Here is an 18,777-nt window from a genome sequence, read left to right as displayed (position 1 = left end):
ACCTCTAGTGTCTCCTTTAGCTCTAAATACTATGATTTTATGATCTAAGTGTATGCTGGAGCCAGCTCCAACAGGGGAAAGTTGATTGTTAAATTTTAATTATAAGCATTTACACATACAACTCAGAAATGAGTAAATACTACAAATTAGGGCTTGATTTATTTTGTTGATTACCTAGACAAAGTGACTGAGAATATGTTACCAATGCAGATTGAATATAAACCTATGCCTTGCCTACTTTTTTTTTGTAGAGATGGTTGACCAAAACACCCCTGTTATGATCCTGTATATAGAAAACTTGTTTTCCCCTGACCAAAACAGTTTCATATCTTTCCAGTTATCTGGAATTCCACCACTAGCAATTTCCTATGAAAATCATAAATTTTCATCAGCTCACTATTTTTCAGTCTTCGATTTCTCAAACTAAAAGCAAGAGATGCACCTAGAAAGAAGAAGAGGCAGTTTAAAGAGCTCGAGGATTCTTAATGTTGGTAATAATAATAAAAATGATAAAATAGAGAAATGCTATTATTATCTGTTCTCTGATTCCAAGATGTGTTGCTCTTGAATTGTTGATGTATTTTTTAAAACATCGTTAAAGTCTCAAAAGTGCATATACTCAAAAGTGAAATGAACAGTAATTTGAATTTCACCAAATCTGTGTTATTACTTTCTCTTTAAAGAAGCTTCATTATTTTAGGCAAAATAGAAGACTAAAATTTCTGGGATGAAGAAAATGGGAGAGAGACCCCAAAGAGTAGAAAAATATGTTAAAAGAAAAAAAAAAAAACAACCAAATGTTTTTCTTATTGAGCATTCTCTTCACTGTTAGCAAAGAGTGAACGCCTAGATTAAACATTTCAGTATTTTAAAAATTGCATATTAGGGAGGCCACACGCGCTCTAACCTCTCCAGGTGGCATCCCTTCACTTTCAGAGTGGGACAAGTAGAAGGGGAGGAGGAGCCAGAGGCGGAGCGGGACGTGTGATTGCAGTTTAGCAATAGGTTAAGCCTGATAACCTCTTCCCCCTTTTGTTCAACTGGGTTCTTCCTAAAGAGAGGAAAAGGTGGTGAGAGTAAGTAGCTCCACAGTAGAGGCAGCATCTGTGACAGCGGCAGCAGCAGCAACAGCAACAGCAGCAGCAGCAGCAGGGATCCGTCCCTAGAGGAAAGGAGGCAGCCTCTAGAAAACTGAACTGGCAGCAAGGAAGGGAAGCATCCTCACGAGTCACCGCCAGCTCTGCGCTTCCACTACAATCTCCAGAGCATCAACGGCAGTCCTGTCGGTCACCACTGTGACCCAGTTTGCCAGCCTCTGCTTGCTATTCTGTGATCCCCCTCCTCTTCTCACCCTTCTCTCTCCTTTCTTTCTTCCCTTGCTGCATCCATCTAGTTTCTCGGAAGAGCAGGGGTGTGGGTGCTTCGTGAGGTGTACCTTCTTCACCAGCTCCCCAGATTTGCTCATTCTAACCCTCAACCCTCTCTACGTTTATTTTTCGGAGTAGGGGTAGGATTGGAAGAGGTGAACAGGAAAGAGGGTAGAGAGAGAGAGAGAGAGAGAGAGAGAGAGAGAGAGAGAGAGAGAAAGAGAAAGAGAGAGAGAATATCAAGGGGAGGTGGGACATGGAGAGCAAACGCTGCTTCGCTAACCGATTCGATGACTACCAGGGCAGCCTGCTAGCTGGCCAGTGCAAGGAGGCGGTAGCGCCCTTGGTCACTGCCACCATCGACCGCATTTTGAAGGAGCTGCCTCAGTTTGGGGGCAGTGGGGAGTCTAAAGGGGCGGCGGCCCGGGAGAGCTGCTGCCAAGGGGGTCTGTATAGCGGCGTGGCCGGGGTGGCCTACATGCTGTACCACGTCTCCCAGTGCCCTCTCTTCGCCCCGTCCCGGGAGAGGTATCTCCGTTTGGCCAAGAAGCTCATCGACGCCTGCACCCGCGCCGAGGAGTGGGGTGAGCCCGACGCGGATACTCGCGCTGCCTTCTTGCTGGGGGGTGCCGGTGTCTACGCGGTGGCAGCTTTAGTTTACCACGCCCTGGGCCGGCCTGACTATGTGCAGCCCCTTGGCAAGTTCCGGGAGCTGTGCACCATCTGTGCCCCGGTCTCCTTCCTGGAGTGCGGCTCGGACGAACTGTTCGTGGGTCGCGCGGGCTACCTGTGCGCCGCCCTGGTGCTCAAGCAGAAACTCTCCCTGGAGGTAAGGACACCTCTTCTCCCTATGTGTCTCTCCAAACTTCCTCTGCTTCGAACTCTTTCTCTATTTCTCTTTTCCCCATCAATTTCCCTTCCCTCCTATTTGCCCCAGAGCCTTATCACAGCAGTGGGCTCTTCCACATTTATCTCATCCTCAATCTTTCCCGGTGTCTCCTCTCACAATTTCTGCCTCAGTGTCCATTGAGCTTTCTTTTATTGCTTCTCCAATTAACTCCTCCTCTCTCCTCATCCCCACTCCACTCACGTCTAGGATTCTTTGCCATGAGACTTTGTTAATACTTTATTCCTGTCTATAAGAGGGTTTTTTTTTTTTTTTTTTTTTTTACACTTAAAACAATAGTTTTAGGCTCTTGTCCCAACTATATTTGGTGCCTGGAAGCTGTATGATGGCTTTCCATTCTAAGTGAAAATGAATCAGAAGGGACTGTCATGAAACAAATGAGAAAACTAAGATTCTAAGAAATTGAAATGGTTTACCCAAGGTCACCTAGCTAGATAGTTAGCAAAGCTGGGTGACTCAGGAAACCTTTTTTTTTTTAAACTGAATCTGGTGCTCTTTCCATAGTAGCACCCTGTGGTGGGATTTTCCCATCAAATGTGAACGGGGTTTCCCTTCCTATGAAACTTCATTCAAAATACTACAGATATACTTCTTTTTGAAATATTAAATAATTAACTATTTTTTTTTTTTTTTGTACTGAGTTTGCCAGCTATTGTTTCTATGCAGTCATGTGAGAGTAAGTTGCTTCTTCCGACTCCTTGGAATGAAACCAAAGACAAGAATAACTGCCTTGTCGTAGGTTTGGGATTTATTTAACATTTGGTTAGTTTCCAATTCATTTAATGCTTTCAAAAATACTACCTTAAGGTATGGAATGTAGCTCTATTAAGTGAAGAAATTTTTTTATGAAGAACATTCAGCAAACACTATTGAGAACCTACTATGTGTCAGGTATCAGGATAGAAACTGGACCTGTGATTTCACTGATGTAGGGATCTTCTTCTGCAGGAAATTCCCATCAATTCAGGTCGATACTTTGCAATTTGTCCTAGAGAACTGGAAAGTTAAGTGACTTATTCGGGATCACAAAACTAGTATGTTTCAGAGGAGAAACTTGAATCCAGACTTTCTTGATTCCAAAATCAGTCCTCTTTCTACAAGGATAAATTATCTCTCAGTTGATGATCATATACAAGTATAAAAAAAAAAAAACACAAAAAAACCTCACCAAAAAAACACTCACATTTAAACAGTCTATGCCCTCAAGAGATTACATTCTATTGGACAAAAGGCAATCATGATTCTACATGGAGATTTGTGCTTTCCTCTTAAAATTTGTGATTTAACCTTAGTTAACATCACAGATTTTCTTTACAAGTCATGGGATTTTCATAAGTTACTTTTTAGTGCCTTTTTGAATTGGACTGAAATTAGCTGCTCTAATTTTTTTTCCTTCTCTCCCTTTTGGTTCACTCCTGGAAAAATGTAATTATGAGTGGGGGAAAGTGAAAAAAAAAATCTTGGCTTCTATGGAGTGGAAGATACACTTAAAAGCTTCATAGTAACTAGTAATAGAATTGTCCGGGAGATATCCCATTTAAAATTTACAAGGGCCAGATACAGATCTATTGAGGACACAACACTTGAATTTTAGTTGATTTTATTTGGGTGAATGAGGTGTTTGAAGATAAGGTAAAAGTATACATAGAGTCTATTTTAAAAGCTGTAACTGACTTATGCTAAATCCAACAGATTCACACTCTATATTTTCTTGATTTTCAGAAGGTGACAAATCAATTAAAGTGAGATAGAAGGCTTGTTCACTGTAAAAAAGAAAGGCTGTCATGTCTCTGTGATAAAGGCTTCTAATCCAGTAGTCATTAATATAGAACTTTCTCAAGGGCTATTTTCATAATATTTAATTAGTAGAGCCACAAGTGTATTGATATAACATCAGATTTCCCATTGCTTCCTTGATGCTCTAATGTTTTTAGGACATTTTCAAATTTCATTTTTAGTAGTATCCTTCTCACTCTCTCCCCCAATTCCATTCTCAGGTTATAGTGGTTTGATTGTTCTTTCCCCCCCCCAATTCATTTTACCCACTCATTGTCATTGACCAAAGTACCTACTTCAGAAGTATATGGCAGAATGAGAGGAGACAGACTAATTTATAGGTAAGAAATCCTGACCAGGACAGTTGTAGCCTCTGGGCCACAATTTGGAGAAGATCACTTATCTACACAGACATTTATTGACACATTATTTCTACTCTATTGATAAACCATATCTATCATTTTATATTTCAGTTTTGGAAGTCCTTTTCCTTTGTCTTTAGTTTCTAGAAGAAAGAACAACTACCATAAGTAATAATAGTTATGCAATTAAATAATTCTGTCATTTCCAATATCAGCCACAGATGTTAGGTAGAGGTTTGGGGGGTAGCTGGATAGGAGTGAGTGGGGTGACACAAAAAAGAAAGAGAGGTCATTCAAGAAAAAGAACAATTTCCTTAGAAATTGAGCTTTGTGGAGATAGGAGGGAAACTAGAGTTAATTACCTATTACACAAGTCTTTATTTATTATGAGAAATTTTGCATCAAGTCCTATGAATTTTTCTATCAGAATTTTTCATATTTATCCTTTTATGTTTATTGCTAGAGTCACCACCCTGACCAAGGCTGTCTTATCTCCTGTCTAGATTATAGCAATTATCTTCTATTTAGCCTTTCTCCTTGACTATAGTTTCTACCAGCTTCAATCCACCTGCACAAGATAATAAAGTAATTTTAAAATAATGTTCCTCTGCTCAAAAAATAAATTGGTTTCTCCTTCCACTCAATTTTTATTAAACAATGTTTTATATCCCTCACAGCTCTCAGTACTAAATTAAGTTCATATAAAATAAGTACTAGTCATGTTTGATTTGTTGATATTTATTGTTTTGATTTGTTAAAATAATTTTTCACCTTATTTCTCAAGAAGACTCAATTTATTTGCTTATCTACAAATCTGCTTCAGTGCCTCATCATAGCATTGGAGGTGACCCAGGTGACTTCAAGAACACTTTCTTGAAGTCAGTGCCAGCAGAGTGCAGGCTGTGCCAGGTTCTTTAGAGCTGGAAATCCTTCAACTCCAGTCCAGAAGTCAAACAATACTTGCTGTTTGGGGACCACTCTAGTTGAGTGTGGAGATCCTCCTCACTAGAAGGTTGGCTGATGATATTTTTCAGGTATAGTAACCCATGAAAAGATATTAAGACATGGAGGGATTGCCATCTGTCTATTGGAGAAAATTGTCATACCCACAAAGTGATTGAGCTGTTGAAGGCAGTGGTGAAGGGGAAGGTATATGTATTTGGAGCCAGAGATGAGATCTATAATTACTTCCTGTGTAAACTCAAGCCACTCACTTAGCTTTTTTGAACCTCAGTTTCTAATTTGTACAATGAAGGTATTTAACTAAATCAGAGGCATCAAACATACAGGTGGTAGGTTCATGCACTCTTGGCTGTGGCCAGACAGATTAAAAATACAAATGGAAAATGTTTAACAAAATAAGTAAAAATATAATAAGACACAAATAGCAGTGCTTTAAAAACTAAATCCATATATGATCTGCAAAAATCCTTCTCTACGGTGAAAAGCTTCCTGTTTCTATGAGTTTGATACTACTGGACTCTCTGATACACAAAGGCTTTTCCTTAGCTCTAAATCTGTGAATATTAATATCTTTGTACTTTTGAGTACAAAGTGGTTTTGCAGAATATTGTGAGTTTACATTTAATTGATAAAAAACAAAAGGGAAAACCAGTTAAAATAAGTGTTTTATCTATTCATTCATATGTACTTCTCAAAACTTATTGCTAATAACAACAAAAAAGCAAGCCACTGGTGCCTGAATTTTACAATTGGGATATTAGGACTGAAAGAGAATAAAATGTAGAAAAAGCTTTCCTAGTCAGCTTTTACTATTATACTATACTCATAACTTGGGTACTTTGCATTAAAATACTGGATACTATTTGTAGCCAGTGAACACACTAATTCAGCTAGCCAAATCAGATGTATACATAGGTGAAATCATTAAGCAAGTGGAATTTCTTTTTAGCAGTGGTCTCTACATCCCCACCCCCCTTTTTGTGCTTCTTGCCCTTATCTCTGATATCTTTCATGATGAAGATAACCATTCCCTTTTGGTGGGTGATAATTACAAAATTTATTTCTTTAAGTCTTCAGTATTAAAATATTGTAAACTGGGATTCTGAGAAAGGGCCACTTCTCTGTAAGATAGGAGCCATCAACCTGGAAAACATAGAGAAATGAGTAGAGCTTGAAAATATGTAAAATGAAGCCAGCCAATCTTCTGAAATGAGCTGAGAGGAATTAATTGTCATTGGGCAACTGGAACTTAATGAAAGGTCCAAGAGGCAGTTGTAGGGGTTTAAGATAGAAGTAGAATAAGTCTGGGAAGTCCTAAAGGATTTGTGTTTGGACTTAACCCAGACCCTGATTGCTTGATGGTGGAGCTCCTGAAAGCAGGGAAATGCAGGGATCTCTAAATGTTTTTAGCTATTCCAAGATTCTTTGGTTCTCAGTAGCCAGAGAACTATAATTAACGTAGTTGGAAATACTACAAATGTTTCATGCCATATGGATTTATACAGAAGCAAATTTTACTGATTCTACCAGTAGATATATTTCATGATTTTAATTAATTGTAGGGTTTTTGTAAAAAAAAGTTTTTTTCACAATAGCCAGGAAGAAAGCTCTCTTCTTCACTTACAAACGACTTTTATAAATTTCTTTTAGATAGTCATAATCCAAAAAAAGTCATAATGCCATACTATACAAATAAGAAAATTGTAAAGTTTCAGTTATTGATATAAATCTATATCATTTTTTAAAAAAAGAGGTCAATTCAGGCCAACCCTTAAATTAATTAGTTAAAAACCTGGAGGAGGATACTGTATTACACTACTTTAAAATCAAATAGGGGAAAAAAAAACCTTCAACAATTTAAAAGCTATGTTTCAAAATATATTCAACTGAATTTTATCTTTGTGATATAAAGGAGTATTGGCTAAAACTCAAAATGCATCAAATGACTTACTTCTAAATGAAGGCCATTTTGATAATATTCATTCTTTGTGATTTTTTTCCCCTCTCTCTTTTCTTAATGGGCCACATCAGCTATTTTAAAACAATCAGGCATAGTTTCTTCTTACCATTTCTTTCATTAAGATATTGCTGATGTGTGTTAGCTAAAAAAAATTAACTTTCCTTTGTATTATAATTGTTACATGAAGTGAAATTTATTACATAATTTTTGTTGACCAATTGAAGAAATTTGAGTTATATCTAGGTTCTGAAAGAATTACTATAGACATATTGATCATATATTTTTTCACTGTAAATAGCTTTATATCCTAATGACCTGTCAGTACCCTCATTTAAGTTGTTCTGCAGTACTGTGAGTAGTAAGTGAACTTTTAAAGTGAAAATGACAGATCTTATTCATTTCTCATTAACTTCGTTAATTTAATTGATGCTACTTAATTTAACAAGTTATGCTTACTGTGTAGCTGGTTCCAAAGTAATAGCCGATCGATTTCTTCTATGTGGTAGAAATATATTTAAGTAATCTCCAGTATACTCCAATTTCATAAACTGGCATATAAACTTGTCAAAACAAGTATTACTCTCTGTCATTCAGTTTTTCAAAGTAGGCAAATTACAGCATTTATTAATTGGATTCAATTAATGTGTTGATACTTGCTTTATTTGTTCCATAAAGGACAATGTTATTCTCATACATTATTTATGCTCATCATAGCACCATTTATCATTCCCCAATTATTTCTCTTTCCCTATGGATTTAGTTACTAGGGAAACTCATGAAGCTTACCGAATGTTTGACCTTGTTATTTCTTGATAAGCATTATTTTGTAAGAATTGATTTCATCTATATGTAAGTTTTGATTTGTCATGCTGGACAAAGCACCGTCTTTTATAAGATTTGAACTTATTTTATTGAATAGATTTAACTCTTTATGGCACAGTTGTATGGCTCTGACATGTTGAAGTTTGACTTTGCCTTTGATTCTTTAAGGAATCATGTTTTCTTAGACTGGAAAGTTGTAGGCGTTACTGAGAAGATGCTGTGCAAATGGATGGTAACAAAACAAGCAATAGCTGTAGCACTTTTTTTTTTTTTCCGGAGTAATAGTAGTGCTCCCTGAACAGAATGGATCCCACGTGCTCTACTAGAGTGAAGTGCAGTGTCCATGGCAACCATGCCATCATCAACCTCAAGGCAAGCACTATGGAGATTCATTGAATTCCCACCCACAAAATGGCTTTGCTGGAAATGTTCTGAGGCTGCTTCCTACCAATACTTCTTAGCTAATAACCGGTATGGAGGTAAATGGCTAATTTTAATGTCCCAAGCAAAGATTTGTCTATCCTAGTATTCCAAACATCAGTGTGCTTTTTGTTATTAAAATGCCTTCACCCTTTTTTGTGTGTGGCAAAAGAATTACATGCATATTACAAATGCCAAGCTCATCAGTATAATTGAGCATGATTCTGATTCTAATCATAAATAAGAACTGACAATTATGTAGCATTCTATGGTTACAAAGTACTGCACACATAGATGTGTGCATGTCATCAATTCCAAATATAAGTTCTGTGAGGTGTAAAACTCAAGTACTGTTGTCTTATCCCAGTTTCTCAGGTGAGAAGGAAATGTAGATAAAGGAATTTGCAGTTAGATAACAAAATGGATAGAGCCCTAAGCTTGGAATCAGAAGGAAGACTCATCTTCATGAATTCAAATCTGGTCTCAGACACATAGTAACTGTGTGACTCTGGGCAAGTTACTTAATATTGTTTGCCCATATTCCTCATCTGTAAAATGAACCAGAGAAGGGAATGGTAAACTAGTCTAGTATCTTTTCTAGGATAACCCAAATGGTGACACAGAACTAGTTGGGACTGAACAATATATGACAAATACATATTTTCTAAAAGGAAGCTGAACTAGGTTTTGAACCCAGGTTGCTGCTTTTCTGTATCATAATTTCTGAAAACTGTTTTAGGTAAAAGAACAAACCTCTTCCACCACTCCTTTTTTCTCTTCTTTACTTTCTTTCTGTCCAAAGAAAAGACACACTCCCTAATATTCATGGAATGGTATTCAGACTTGTGTTTCTAATAAAAACAACAATAGTTAAGAGATTGGCATTCATCAAGGCTTAAGAAGCTGAGCTCTTCTTACCTTACAGGTAGATAAACTGATCTGTCCAAGGAAGTTATGTGTCAGAGCAGAGGAAGAAAGGAGACATCATCTCTGACTTAATCCGTTTGAATTACAGCTTTCACTCTCCATGGATCAGATTTGTTTTCCTTTTTAATGCTGCAGGTACTCTGCAGAATTCACTTAGGTATCGACTCTCTTGTGACTTGGTTTCTGACTTCTTTAAAGTAATTCATCTGACTTATTTGACTATTAATTAAGGTTGTATTAGAAAATTTCCACCTTGTGGGAAAAAAGCCCATTTTTCTTTCCCATCATTCCATTAGTTCAGATGGACTGATTCAAAAGAGATAGTCCATCTTCACTTAAGAACCTCTGCATTTCAGTGAAATGAGCATCACATTTGGAGCTATTAGAGGAATTTAATTTAAATTCAAGTCTTAGACTTACTGTCTATGTAACCTTGGGCAAATTAATTAAATTATTTGAGCCTTATTTCACTCATAGGTAAAATGAGGGGGTTGGACTAAATGATATCTGAAATCCTTTATCTCTCTAAACTTATGATCCCCTGTACTACAAAAAGGTGTGGACAACAAAAATGCATTGATTTAGTTGCCACTGATTCAGAGTTTGTGAAGATGAAAGTTTAATACTTGCTGATTTTTACTAAATAGTTCAAAGTGATTTTCCTCTGTAGGAAGATATGCAGCGTCTTGCTAATAATCAAAGGAAATGTGCTCTAAATTTAATAGTTGGTTAAAGCCAAGGACTCAGAAAGGAGATTCCTTCAAAAGATTGTTAACTTCTGGGTCCATTAATTAATTTTTATAGGTTAAAAATGTTCCTGGGATATTATTAAGCAGGTAGCTCTTGTATGAAGTATAATTTTCTATTTATTTATTTTACTTATTAATAAGGTGATTAGTTAATATTGGTCCATTTAGACATACACATTTATGTAAGTATGTATAATACACTTAAAAGAAATAAATTATCATGTTTAAAATACTCTATAATTCTGATTCCCACCCCCAAATCAAAATATTTTATCAGTTCTGTCTCCCCTCTGTTATAGAATAATCCTGATAAGATAAAACTCTTTATATGAATTTTATTGTTGTCTATTTAGCTTTGTTTTATTCTACTGATATAGACTTCATCCCTAAGTCTCCTAATCATCTTATTATGTAATTTCAAATCAGAAAGAGGACTGGGTAGGAGAAAGAATATAGATAGTTCCACATATAACTCACTCCCCTTACTGGAAAAATAAATCCAGATACATGGCATACCAATTCAAGATCTTCATTTTTCCAAATGAAGGATAACACATTATTACTAAATGCTATTGAAAGGAATTGTAAAGAAAAAACTAAATTTCCAGAGATTTCTGCAGAAAAAAAAAAATTGTCTTTATTATGCAAGGAATGGTTTGGCTATTCAAGCAAGGAATTACTTGAGTATTGAGTGATTCATGGCTTTAAAAATCAGAAATTTAAAAATATTCAAAGAAAATTATTGATTTTGTCATAAATAATAGCAGAAATGACTCTGCTGCTAAACTGACAGTTCCCTTTCATATCCTTTCCCATATCTATCTATCTATATCCATCTCTTTATTTATCTATCTCCATGACTTCTCCATGTAGGGCAGCTAGATAGTAAAAGTGGATAGAGCTCTGAATTTGGAGTCAGGAAGACTAAGATCAAATATGGCTCAGATACTTATTAGCTATATGACCACGGGGAAGTCTTTTTGCCTCAGTTTCCTCATCTGTAAAATGGGAATAAAAATAATAACTATCTTCCAAGATTATTGTGAGAATCAAATGAAATATTTGCAAATCATTTGGTACAATGCTTGGCACATAGTAGATGCTGTATAAATGTTAGCTATTTTTATTATGATTATTCTGTTTCCTCAGAAAATATTTCTGTTAAATGTTCTGGGCTGGATCTGACTTGGGCTAGTTGCATGATAATTTGGATTCAAAAATGGAATTAAATGAAATACTAATAGATCATTCCATTTTTAAAAAAGGAAATTTACTTAGTTACAGCAGGAGAAGGATCCTCAACAAGGCTAGGCATTAAAAACCCTATTGAGCTGATTCAGCTGACTGAAGCTCCCATCGTGATCCACCAGCCAAGCATCAGAGCCCCTTTTGGGACCTTGTTCTGTTTTGGACTCATGCAATATGACATCAGCAGTCTGAGCCCTTAATCTTTACCCTGAGCCAACCAAGTCTACAGGAATACCTTAATACCTTTTAAGAAAAATAAGCCTAACCTCAATGGAGGAAGGGATTAAAATATTGCTCTTATGACATTCTAGTCAACCCTCTTCTAGTCACACATTTAATTAAGTTTTGTATAGTGTTCTAAGAAAGCATTTATGCAACTCATGAATTATTAATTACATCGATAATATTATTTATGGAGTTTAGCTATAGAAAGGCAATGTGATTTAATGGGCTAGAGAGCAGCACTCAGAGTCCTGGGTCCTTTGACTCATACTGACCATGTGACATCTGGTAAATCATTTAGTGCAGCTCTCTGTTATTACTTGCAAAACAATTGCAGAGATACATTGATAAAGGGCATTTTCTCACTTTAAGTTCCTTACACTAATGAAATCACAAGTCCATCCTTTCCTACCCCCTAGGATTTTGGAAAATAAATCTATTATCTACCAATGGTTCACCATCAAAATGTGGGGTATGGTATTTTTTCCATTAAAATGGCTACAAGACAAATGCAACTGGGTCCTAATGGATGTAAACAGTGAATCTCCTGAAATGGTCACATTATTTGAATTTGTGCTGCATATTTCCCCTGGACTAGAACCAATCACTATATTTTACATAATTATAATTTGAATAGTATAAATTTAAATATCTGAGACCACTTTAGGGGATTCTTTATCTGCATTAATTGGAACCTAGCTGTATTTATATTACTATAGTCATCTATTTTTTTTCCTTTAGATAATGACATTTTGTTAGCAGTGATATTCAAATCGAAATGGGTCTTCCTTTGCTTTTAGATAAGTATCTAGACAGGCCTCACAGAAATCTAGAGTAAGACATTCAGAATCTTATCATTTTAGTTTTCACCCATAAAATTATGTTCTAGAAAATAGTAGCAGAGGTAGATATCTGCAAAATTTACCACTGTGAAATCAAATTACTACTTACTTGGAAAATGTTTAATAAATAAAAATATGGTACAGCATAGATGATGTTAATTCATGGCTTTAAAGTCAATATTGATTTTGATTCCTTTCTATCTGAGTTTGACACCTATACTCTACAAGACAGTATTTTTTACTTTAAAAATCTGCATGGATCAGTTGGTATCAATCTGCTACATCTCTGCATTAAAAAAAAAAAAAAAAACAATGTTATCTAATCATATTCACATGCCAGGCAAAATTCCAAGGTATTTAACCAATGAAATTCATGCTTTCTTGAAGTTTATATTTTCAAATTTCCATGCAAATAAGCTCATACCATATTTGAATGATCTGGGAGCACTGATTTGGAACAGGAAAGGACCTTGGAGATCATTTATTCCAATTTCCTCCTTTTATAGAGAAGGAAACTGATGGCCAGAGAGGTTAAAATCATTGTTAAAGGACATAGCTGTTAAATGACAGCCACATGTGACTATAAAAGAGGATTCTGCCCAGTTATGAGTTAACGATAAAAATCTAAATGCTTTGAAATATAGTTAGGTTAGCTTGTATTCCATTCAATCAGCATTAATTGATACTTCCACACATTCATAATGTTTCAGTAGATGATAGTTATAATGATGTCTGAAGGTCTCTAGAATCTTACCTTGTGAATATTCAATGAAAAACTAAATATTATTCATACTAGTTTAGTGCCAATTGAATGTATTTTAGTTCTCAGAAAGATAGCAATATGATGTCTATTAACCAGAATAATGAAAATCAGAAAATGCCACCTTTCAACCATGTTAGAGAAGAGAACTTAGTGCTTCATTTATCTAAATCTGTCTTGTATAAGACTTGAACTGTTGGAGCTCATGATGAATAGAGAAGCAAGGAGGAATGCCAGTTGGTTAAGTAAGAAGAGTTTATGAGAAGATCCAAAATTCTAAACTTGACTTTGTCATATACTAGTGGGTGACAAAGCAAATCGCCTAATTTTTCTGAGTCCAAGTTTCTTCTTCTGTAAAATGGAGATATGCTCTACCTATTTCATAGATTTGTTGTGAGAATCCATTGAAAGCACTATAAAGTATATAAATGTAAAGTATAAGGATTATTCTAGAGTGGTATAATTACCCATTTATTTTATTCCTCTCTCTTTTCTCTTTCTCTATCCTGACTTATCCAGGTTAGTGCTAAGGATTGGGAGTGATAACAATGGCCACTGGGAGTAGAAATTAGTCATTAATAAAAATGGCTGTCATTGTTGTTTGTCCTTTTTTCTCAAAGAGGACTATGATATCAGGGAAATGATACCATGACATGCAAGTGAACTGGATTTAAGTGAGGGAGGACTGTATAATGTCACCTGTCTCACTTTCCCCAAATTAGACGTTGGGATAGCTGCATCAGGATAGCTGCCTAAGTCACCCTTTTTCCTGCTGACTTCAAAGCACATCCATCACAACTTGAGACATGAGGTGAACGCATGCTAGCCCAAAGTGACTGCTATGAGAATCTAATCACTATTATTTGGTCACTTATAAGACAACTTACTGCAGAAATTTTGCACAATATATGGTTGCATTTTTATTGTCATTTATTGTCATTCTCAACTCAGATGGGCTCTGGATTCTAGTGCAATCAATACCTTGTAAGGTTTTAGGCTGGGTATGATGTGGGTTTGAGGGACCCTTCCAGGCTTGAGTCACTTTTGGAAAATATAGAGCCCCTCTGAGGAAATGAATGAGTTCTAGATACCTTCAGAAAGTTGTATGATAATCTGACCAGGATCTTCCCTAACATCTTTTGTCTTCCTACCCCATTAAGTATGCTACGATGATTTGACATATCAAGGCATAGAGGTCCAAAAATAAGATATAAAGGAGATAGTTCATAATTATACATTTAAATAAGTATAAAAAATTCGCCGGAGAAACTTGCTTGGATTACAATCTCTCACATTCACTTCTTGAAATCCTTGACTTTCTTCAAGATACAAGTCAAGTTTATAACTCTAAAAGAGTTCCCCTCAGCTGTTAGTGCCTTCCCTTCTAAGGTTACTATGCATTATATTCTATGTTTCTTGTATATATATTTATGTATTTATATGTATGAATATATATATATATATCTATGTACATATATACAAGTACACATGCATATCTGCATATCTCTTCATTAGAATATAAGTCCTTTGAGGGCAGGGACTGTTTTTGCTTTTTGTTTGTTTTCCCAAGGCTTAGAATAGTGCCTAATACATAGTAAGTGTTTAAAAAATGCTTGTTGATTGATGGATTCATGGTGACTAGGATGATGGGTTGAAAGATTTTTGTTCTATACATACATCATTTCCAGTGTTTCACCTACTATTTTGCCTTAAGGCTTTTTCTCTCTCCCCTTTTCTTCATCCAGCATATAATCCTTTTCTTTTTATTGTACCCTTCCCTGCATAGATCATGTTCAGTTTCTTTGGATGCATTTCTGGATGCTGTCTCCCTCAAATGTTCCTGGCACTAACTATGGTTCTTTGAAATACTTATACACAATATCCTATTGATTATGGAAATAAATGAGCAAGTTGCAATATTCATAATTTCATGAAACAAAAAGGAAATTCTCACAACATTCAGGGTTGATGTTGATCATTTGCAAAAGGATAACCCACAATTTAGCCATCAGGCTCTTCAGAGCAGATTGACTTCTCTTATAAAAACTCAGCATTCAAGGATCTGCCAGTAGAATCTCTTAGAATTAAGTGCCTTGATTGACTGGAAGATGGGTTAGTTATGGATCTGACCATATATCCATTTATAGCACAGAGATGACTGAAGGCAATTCCTGTCATAGTATAAAGTGGGAAATTTGCCTAATTCTTGACATACTAAAGTAATTCAATTGAATGCTTTCATATGGACAAATTTAAATCTTCTGATTGTTAAGTTGAAAGCTAGCTTTTAGAAAGTGTCATTTTGGACATGCACAATGTCTAATTTACACATAAAACATTATTTGCTTAATATTCCCAAGGTTTTTAATCACTACTCAGCATTAAAATTCTCTTTTCCTGTCTTTTCATTTTAGTCTTCTGCTTTTAACTCTCTTTCTGTTAAGGTCTTACATTTACACATCAGTTACTAGGATTGATTTTGTTTATTATGAAAACTTTTTTCTCCAAGATTTGTTCTCTGTATTTATTCTTCTAACCACAAGGTCCAGGAACCAAAAATCTAACTATATAAATTCCAATTTGTGGAACATTCAAAGGGATCAGTAATCTTATGAATATAGATATTCCCTCCATTTGATAAATATTTGCTAAGTACCTATAATATCCTATTTATTCCTATTAATTGTCAATAAAAATAGCTATTAAGCTTTTATGGTTAATTTCTAGATTGATGTTCTAGAGGAAAAATATTGGACTAATTATCAGAAGGACCGAGTTCTAGTTTTAGCTCTAACATTATTTTTGTGACCTTGGGCAATTTATTTAATCTTGCTGAGTCTGGTTTCCTAATTTAAAAATAAGGATGTTAACCCACTACACTAGGTTAAGTTCAGAGAGAAAGTCTACATTATGTAGAAAAAGTAGCATTGGATGAGGAATCAGGAGACTTGGGTGTGAATTCTGGTACCCACACTTGTCAGTTGTGTGACCATGTGCATAATATACATTACATCCCTGACTCTCACTTTTCTCAGAGATAACCATACTTATATTATTTAATTTACAGGGCTGATTGTGAGGAAAGCATCTTGAAATTCTTTAGATGTTGTAAAGGTCTGAATTAATAGCATCAGATGAAATAATGAATGTGAAAGCACTTTGCAGATTGTTTAACACTATACTTATGGGTGTGATACTTTAGTTATTCCATAGGATATATTTGCTTAATTGTTAAATGGGTCAACTGTAAATGTGACTCTGGAGCAGCTTGAAGGAAAACCTGTCTCTGAATTGTAATAGATTCAATACAATTTCCAAATGGTAAAATTTTTGATTGCTTTTTTATGTGCAGGTGTGGGACTATTGCAGTGAAATTATTCAGTAGAATGAATTAAAATTCAATTTCATAAACATTTGCTAAGCACCTATAATGTCCAAGGTGATAAGACACAAAGATAAAACAAACAAACAAACAAACAACAAAAACAAAAGCAAGAAAAGATATAGTCTGACCTCTTAACTGGCATGTTGTACTTTGGGATAATGTGGCATGTACAAAGATAAACATGTTACAAGATACAGTGTGATAGGTCTGAATGTGCTTAGGAAAATTTGAGGACGTAGAAAATACTTCTAATAAAGGGGACAGATTCAGAAAAGATTTCAGAGAGGAGGAAGTTTGGATAGAGATTGTGAAAGACCTTCAATGCTAACCTAAGGACTTTGCATTCTATAATAGAGCAGTGGTTCCTAAATTCTTCAAGAATGAGAACTCCCTTTTTAAGGTATATACAATTCCATGAACACTTCTAGGACAGTATTTATACTATTGCCATCAGTTGGCTGAATGTACAATGTGACATAATCTTACTCTGAATAGCCACATTTAGACACATTGTAACTTGACTCTAACATAAGGATGTCATTTTGGTCGTCTTTGAAAACAAAAAGACAGCTTCCAACAACCAACTCTGAATCCAATAATGCTTTTAAAACACGTTGTAGTACAGGAGAAAAAGCACTGGTTCTGAAGTCAGAGGACCTGGATTCAAATTCCTGCTTTTAATGCTTACTTCCTGTGGTGGAAAAACACTTAACCTTCGTGAATCTCAGGTTCCTCATCTGAATACCAAAGGGGTTGAAATGGATGGTTTCTGACTCCTCTTCTATTTCTAGACTGATGACCGAATTATCCTAGCTTATCTATATATTTGAAAAATGTCAATCACTTTATAAGAGGTCTGTTTGCTGAATTGTCATATGGAATCCAACTGTATGTTTTGTTGGAGCAAAATCAAAATAACCATGATTATTCTCCTTTCCCTTGCAAGCCTAACAGGTGGGAAGTTCGCAGCAGAGAGTTTTGAACAGTGGAGTGTGACATTGTCAGACCTGTAAATTAGGAAGATGACTTTAGTAACTATGTGGAGGCTGGTTTTTCAGGATGCCTTTGAAGTAGCTAAAATAAGAAGTGATGGGATTCTATACTAGGGTGTTGGGGTGTGAATGGAAAGATAAAATAGATAGGGTAATTGAAAGAATGAAAAAGGTACGTACTGAAAAAGTTGTAAAGCTTTTTGATAACTATTATTGACTACTGTTAAATGTAGGGTTTTGATAAGAAATTATTAATGAATTATCACTGCAAATAGTATATGTCAACATAGTGAATGAGGATAGAGCTTGAGTCCTTTGATGATGAAGATTCAACTTGGAATTGGTCTGTTATTTTCTTAAAGATATTTTTTCCAGTGGGTTGTGCTTTTGTTTGCTGGATTTTCAGTTTGGCTACTTGTCCTTAATCTCTTGAATTTGGAGTTTTTGGAGTTTGCATACTTTATCACGTAGCTGATGAAAATTATCAGCTTCCCTCAGGTGCTAAATCTTTCTTTTGAAGTTAAAGGATTTTTTTTTTTTTTTTTTTTTTTTGGTGTAGAGGTAAAGGATGTTTTGGATGGGAAGAATTTTCTTTTCCTTTTAACTGCTGTTTATAATCCAGTTTATAATGTTATAATCCAATCCTGTTCAGCATGCCTATGCAAAATTTTGAAGGTAGTTGTCCCATCTAATCAATCAAATCCTGAACTTTCTGGATCTCAGATAATTCTTATGTCTTTATCTGTGGAAAAAAAGTGTTATTGGATTAAGGGCTAAAATGTGTTCTGAGTTTGTTTACTTTTAGTTTTGAACTTGCAAGGTGACTTTTAAAATGTCTCAGTTTTTTCAATAAAATTCAAGTATTTGTATTTAATAGATCAATATGAAACTTTGAAAAGGGATAGTATGACAAGATGTACTTTTTTATTCGTATAAAATAATTTATTTCTATCTGATAGCTCTTTTTCTGTTTTCAAAAGGAAGCATAAAATAACTTGATTCTCCAAATTTTTTGAAGAGCTGGAAATATAGGACTGTGTATAATCAGCAACTAAAAACTAAAATTTAGGGGGGT

At 35.3% G+C, this 18,777-nt stretch overlaps 1 protein-coding gene across 1 annotated transcript in view; it reads left to right on the top strand.

Annotated features, from left to right (window-relative positions):
• Window positions 1–903: 903 nt before the first annotated feature.
• LANCL3 (LanC like 3) overlaps window positions 904–18,777 on the top strand; it is a 100,565-nt gene continuing 82,691 nt past the window's right edge. Inside the window, exon 1 of the mRNA XM_031959438.1 lies at window positions 904–2,196. Within this exon, the coding sequence (XP_031815298.1) occupies window positions 1,624–2,196 (573 nt within the window). The 5' untranslated portion in view covers window positions 904–1,623. The remainder of the gene's footprint in view (window positions 2,197–18,777) is intronic.

Source organism: Sarcophilus harrisii, chromosome 3, assembly GCF_902635505.1.
Source record: "Sarcophilus harrisii chromosome 3, mSarHar1.11, whole genome shotgun sequence".
Taxonomy (NCBI): Eukaryota; Metazoa; Chordata; class Mammalia; order Dasyuromorphia; family Dasyuridae; genus Sarcophilus; species Sarcophilus harrisii.
The sequence above is the reverse complement of the archived record's forward strand: the minus strand, read 5'-3'. Positions and strand labels throughout refer to the sequence as shown.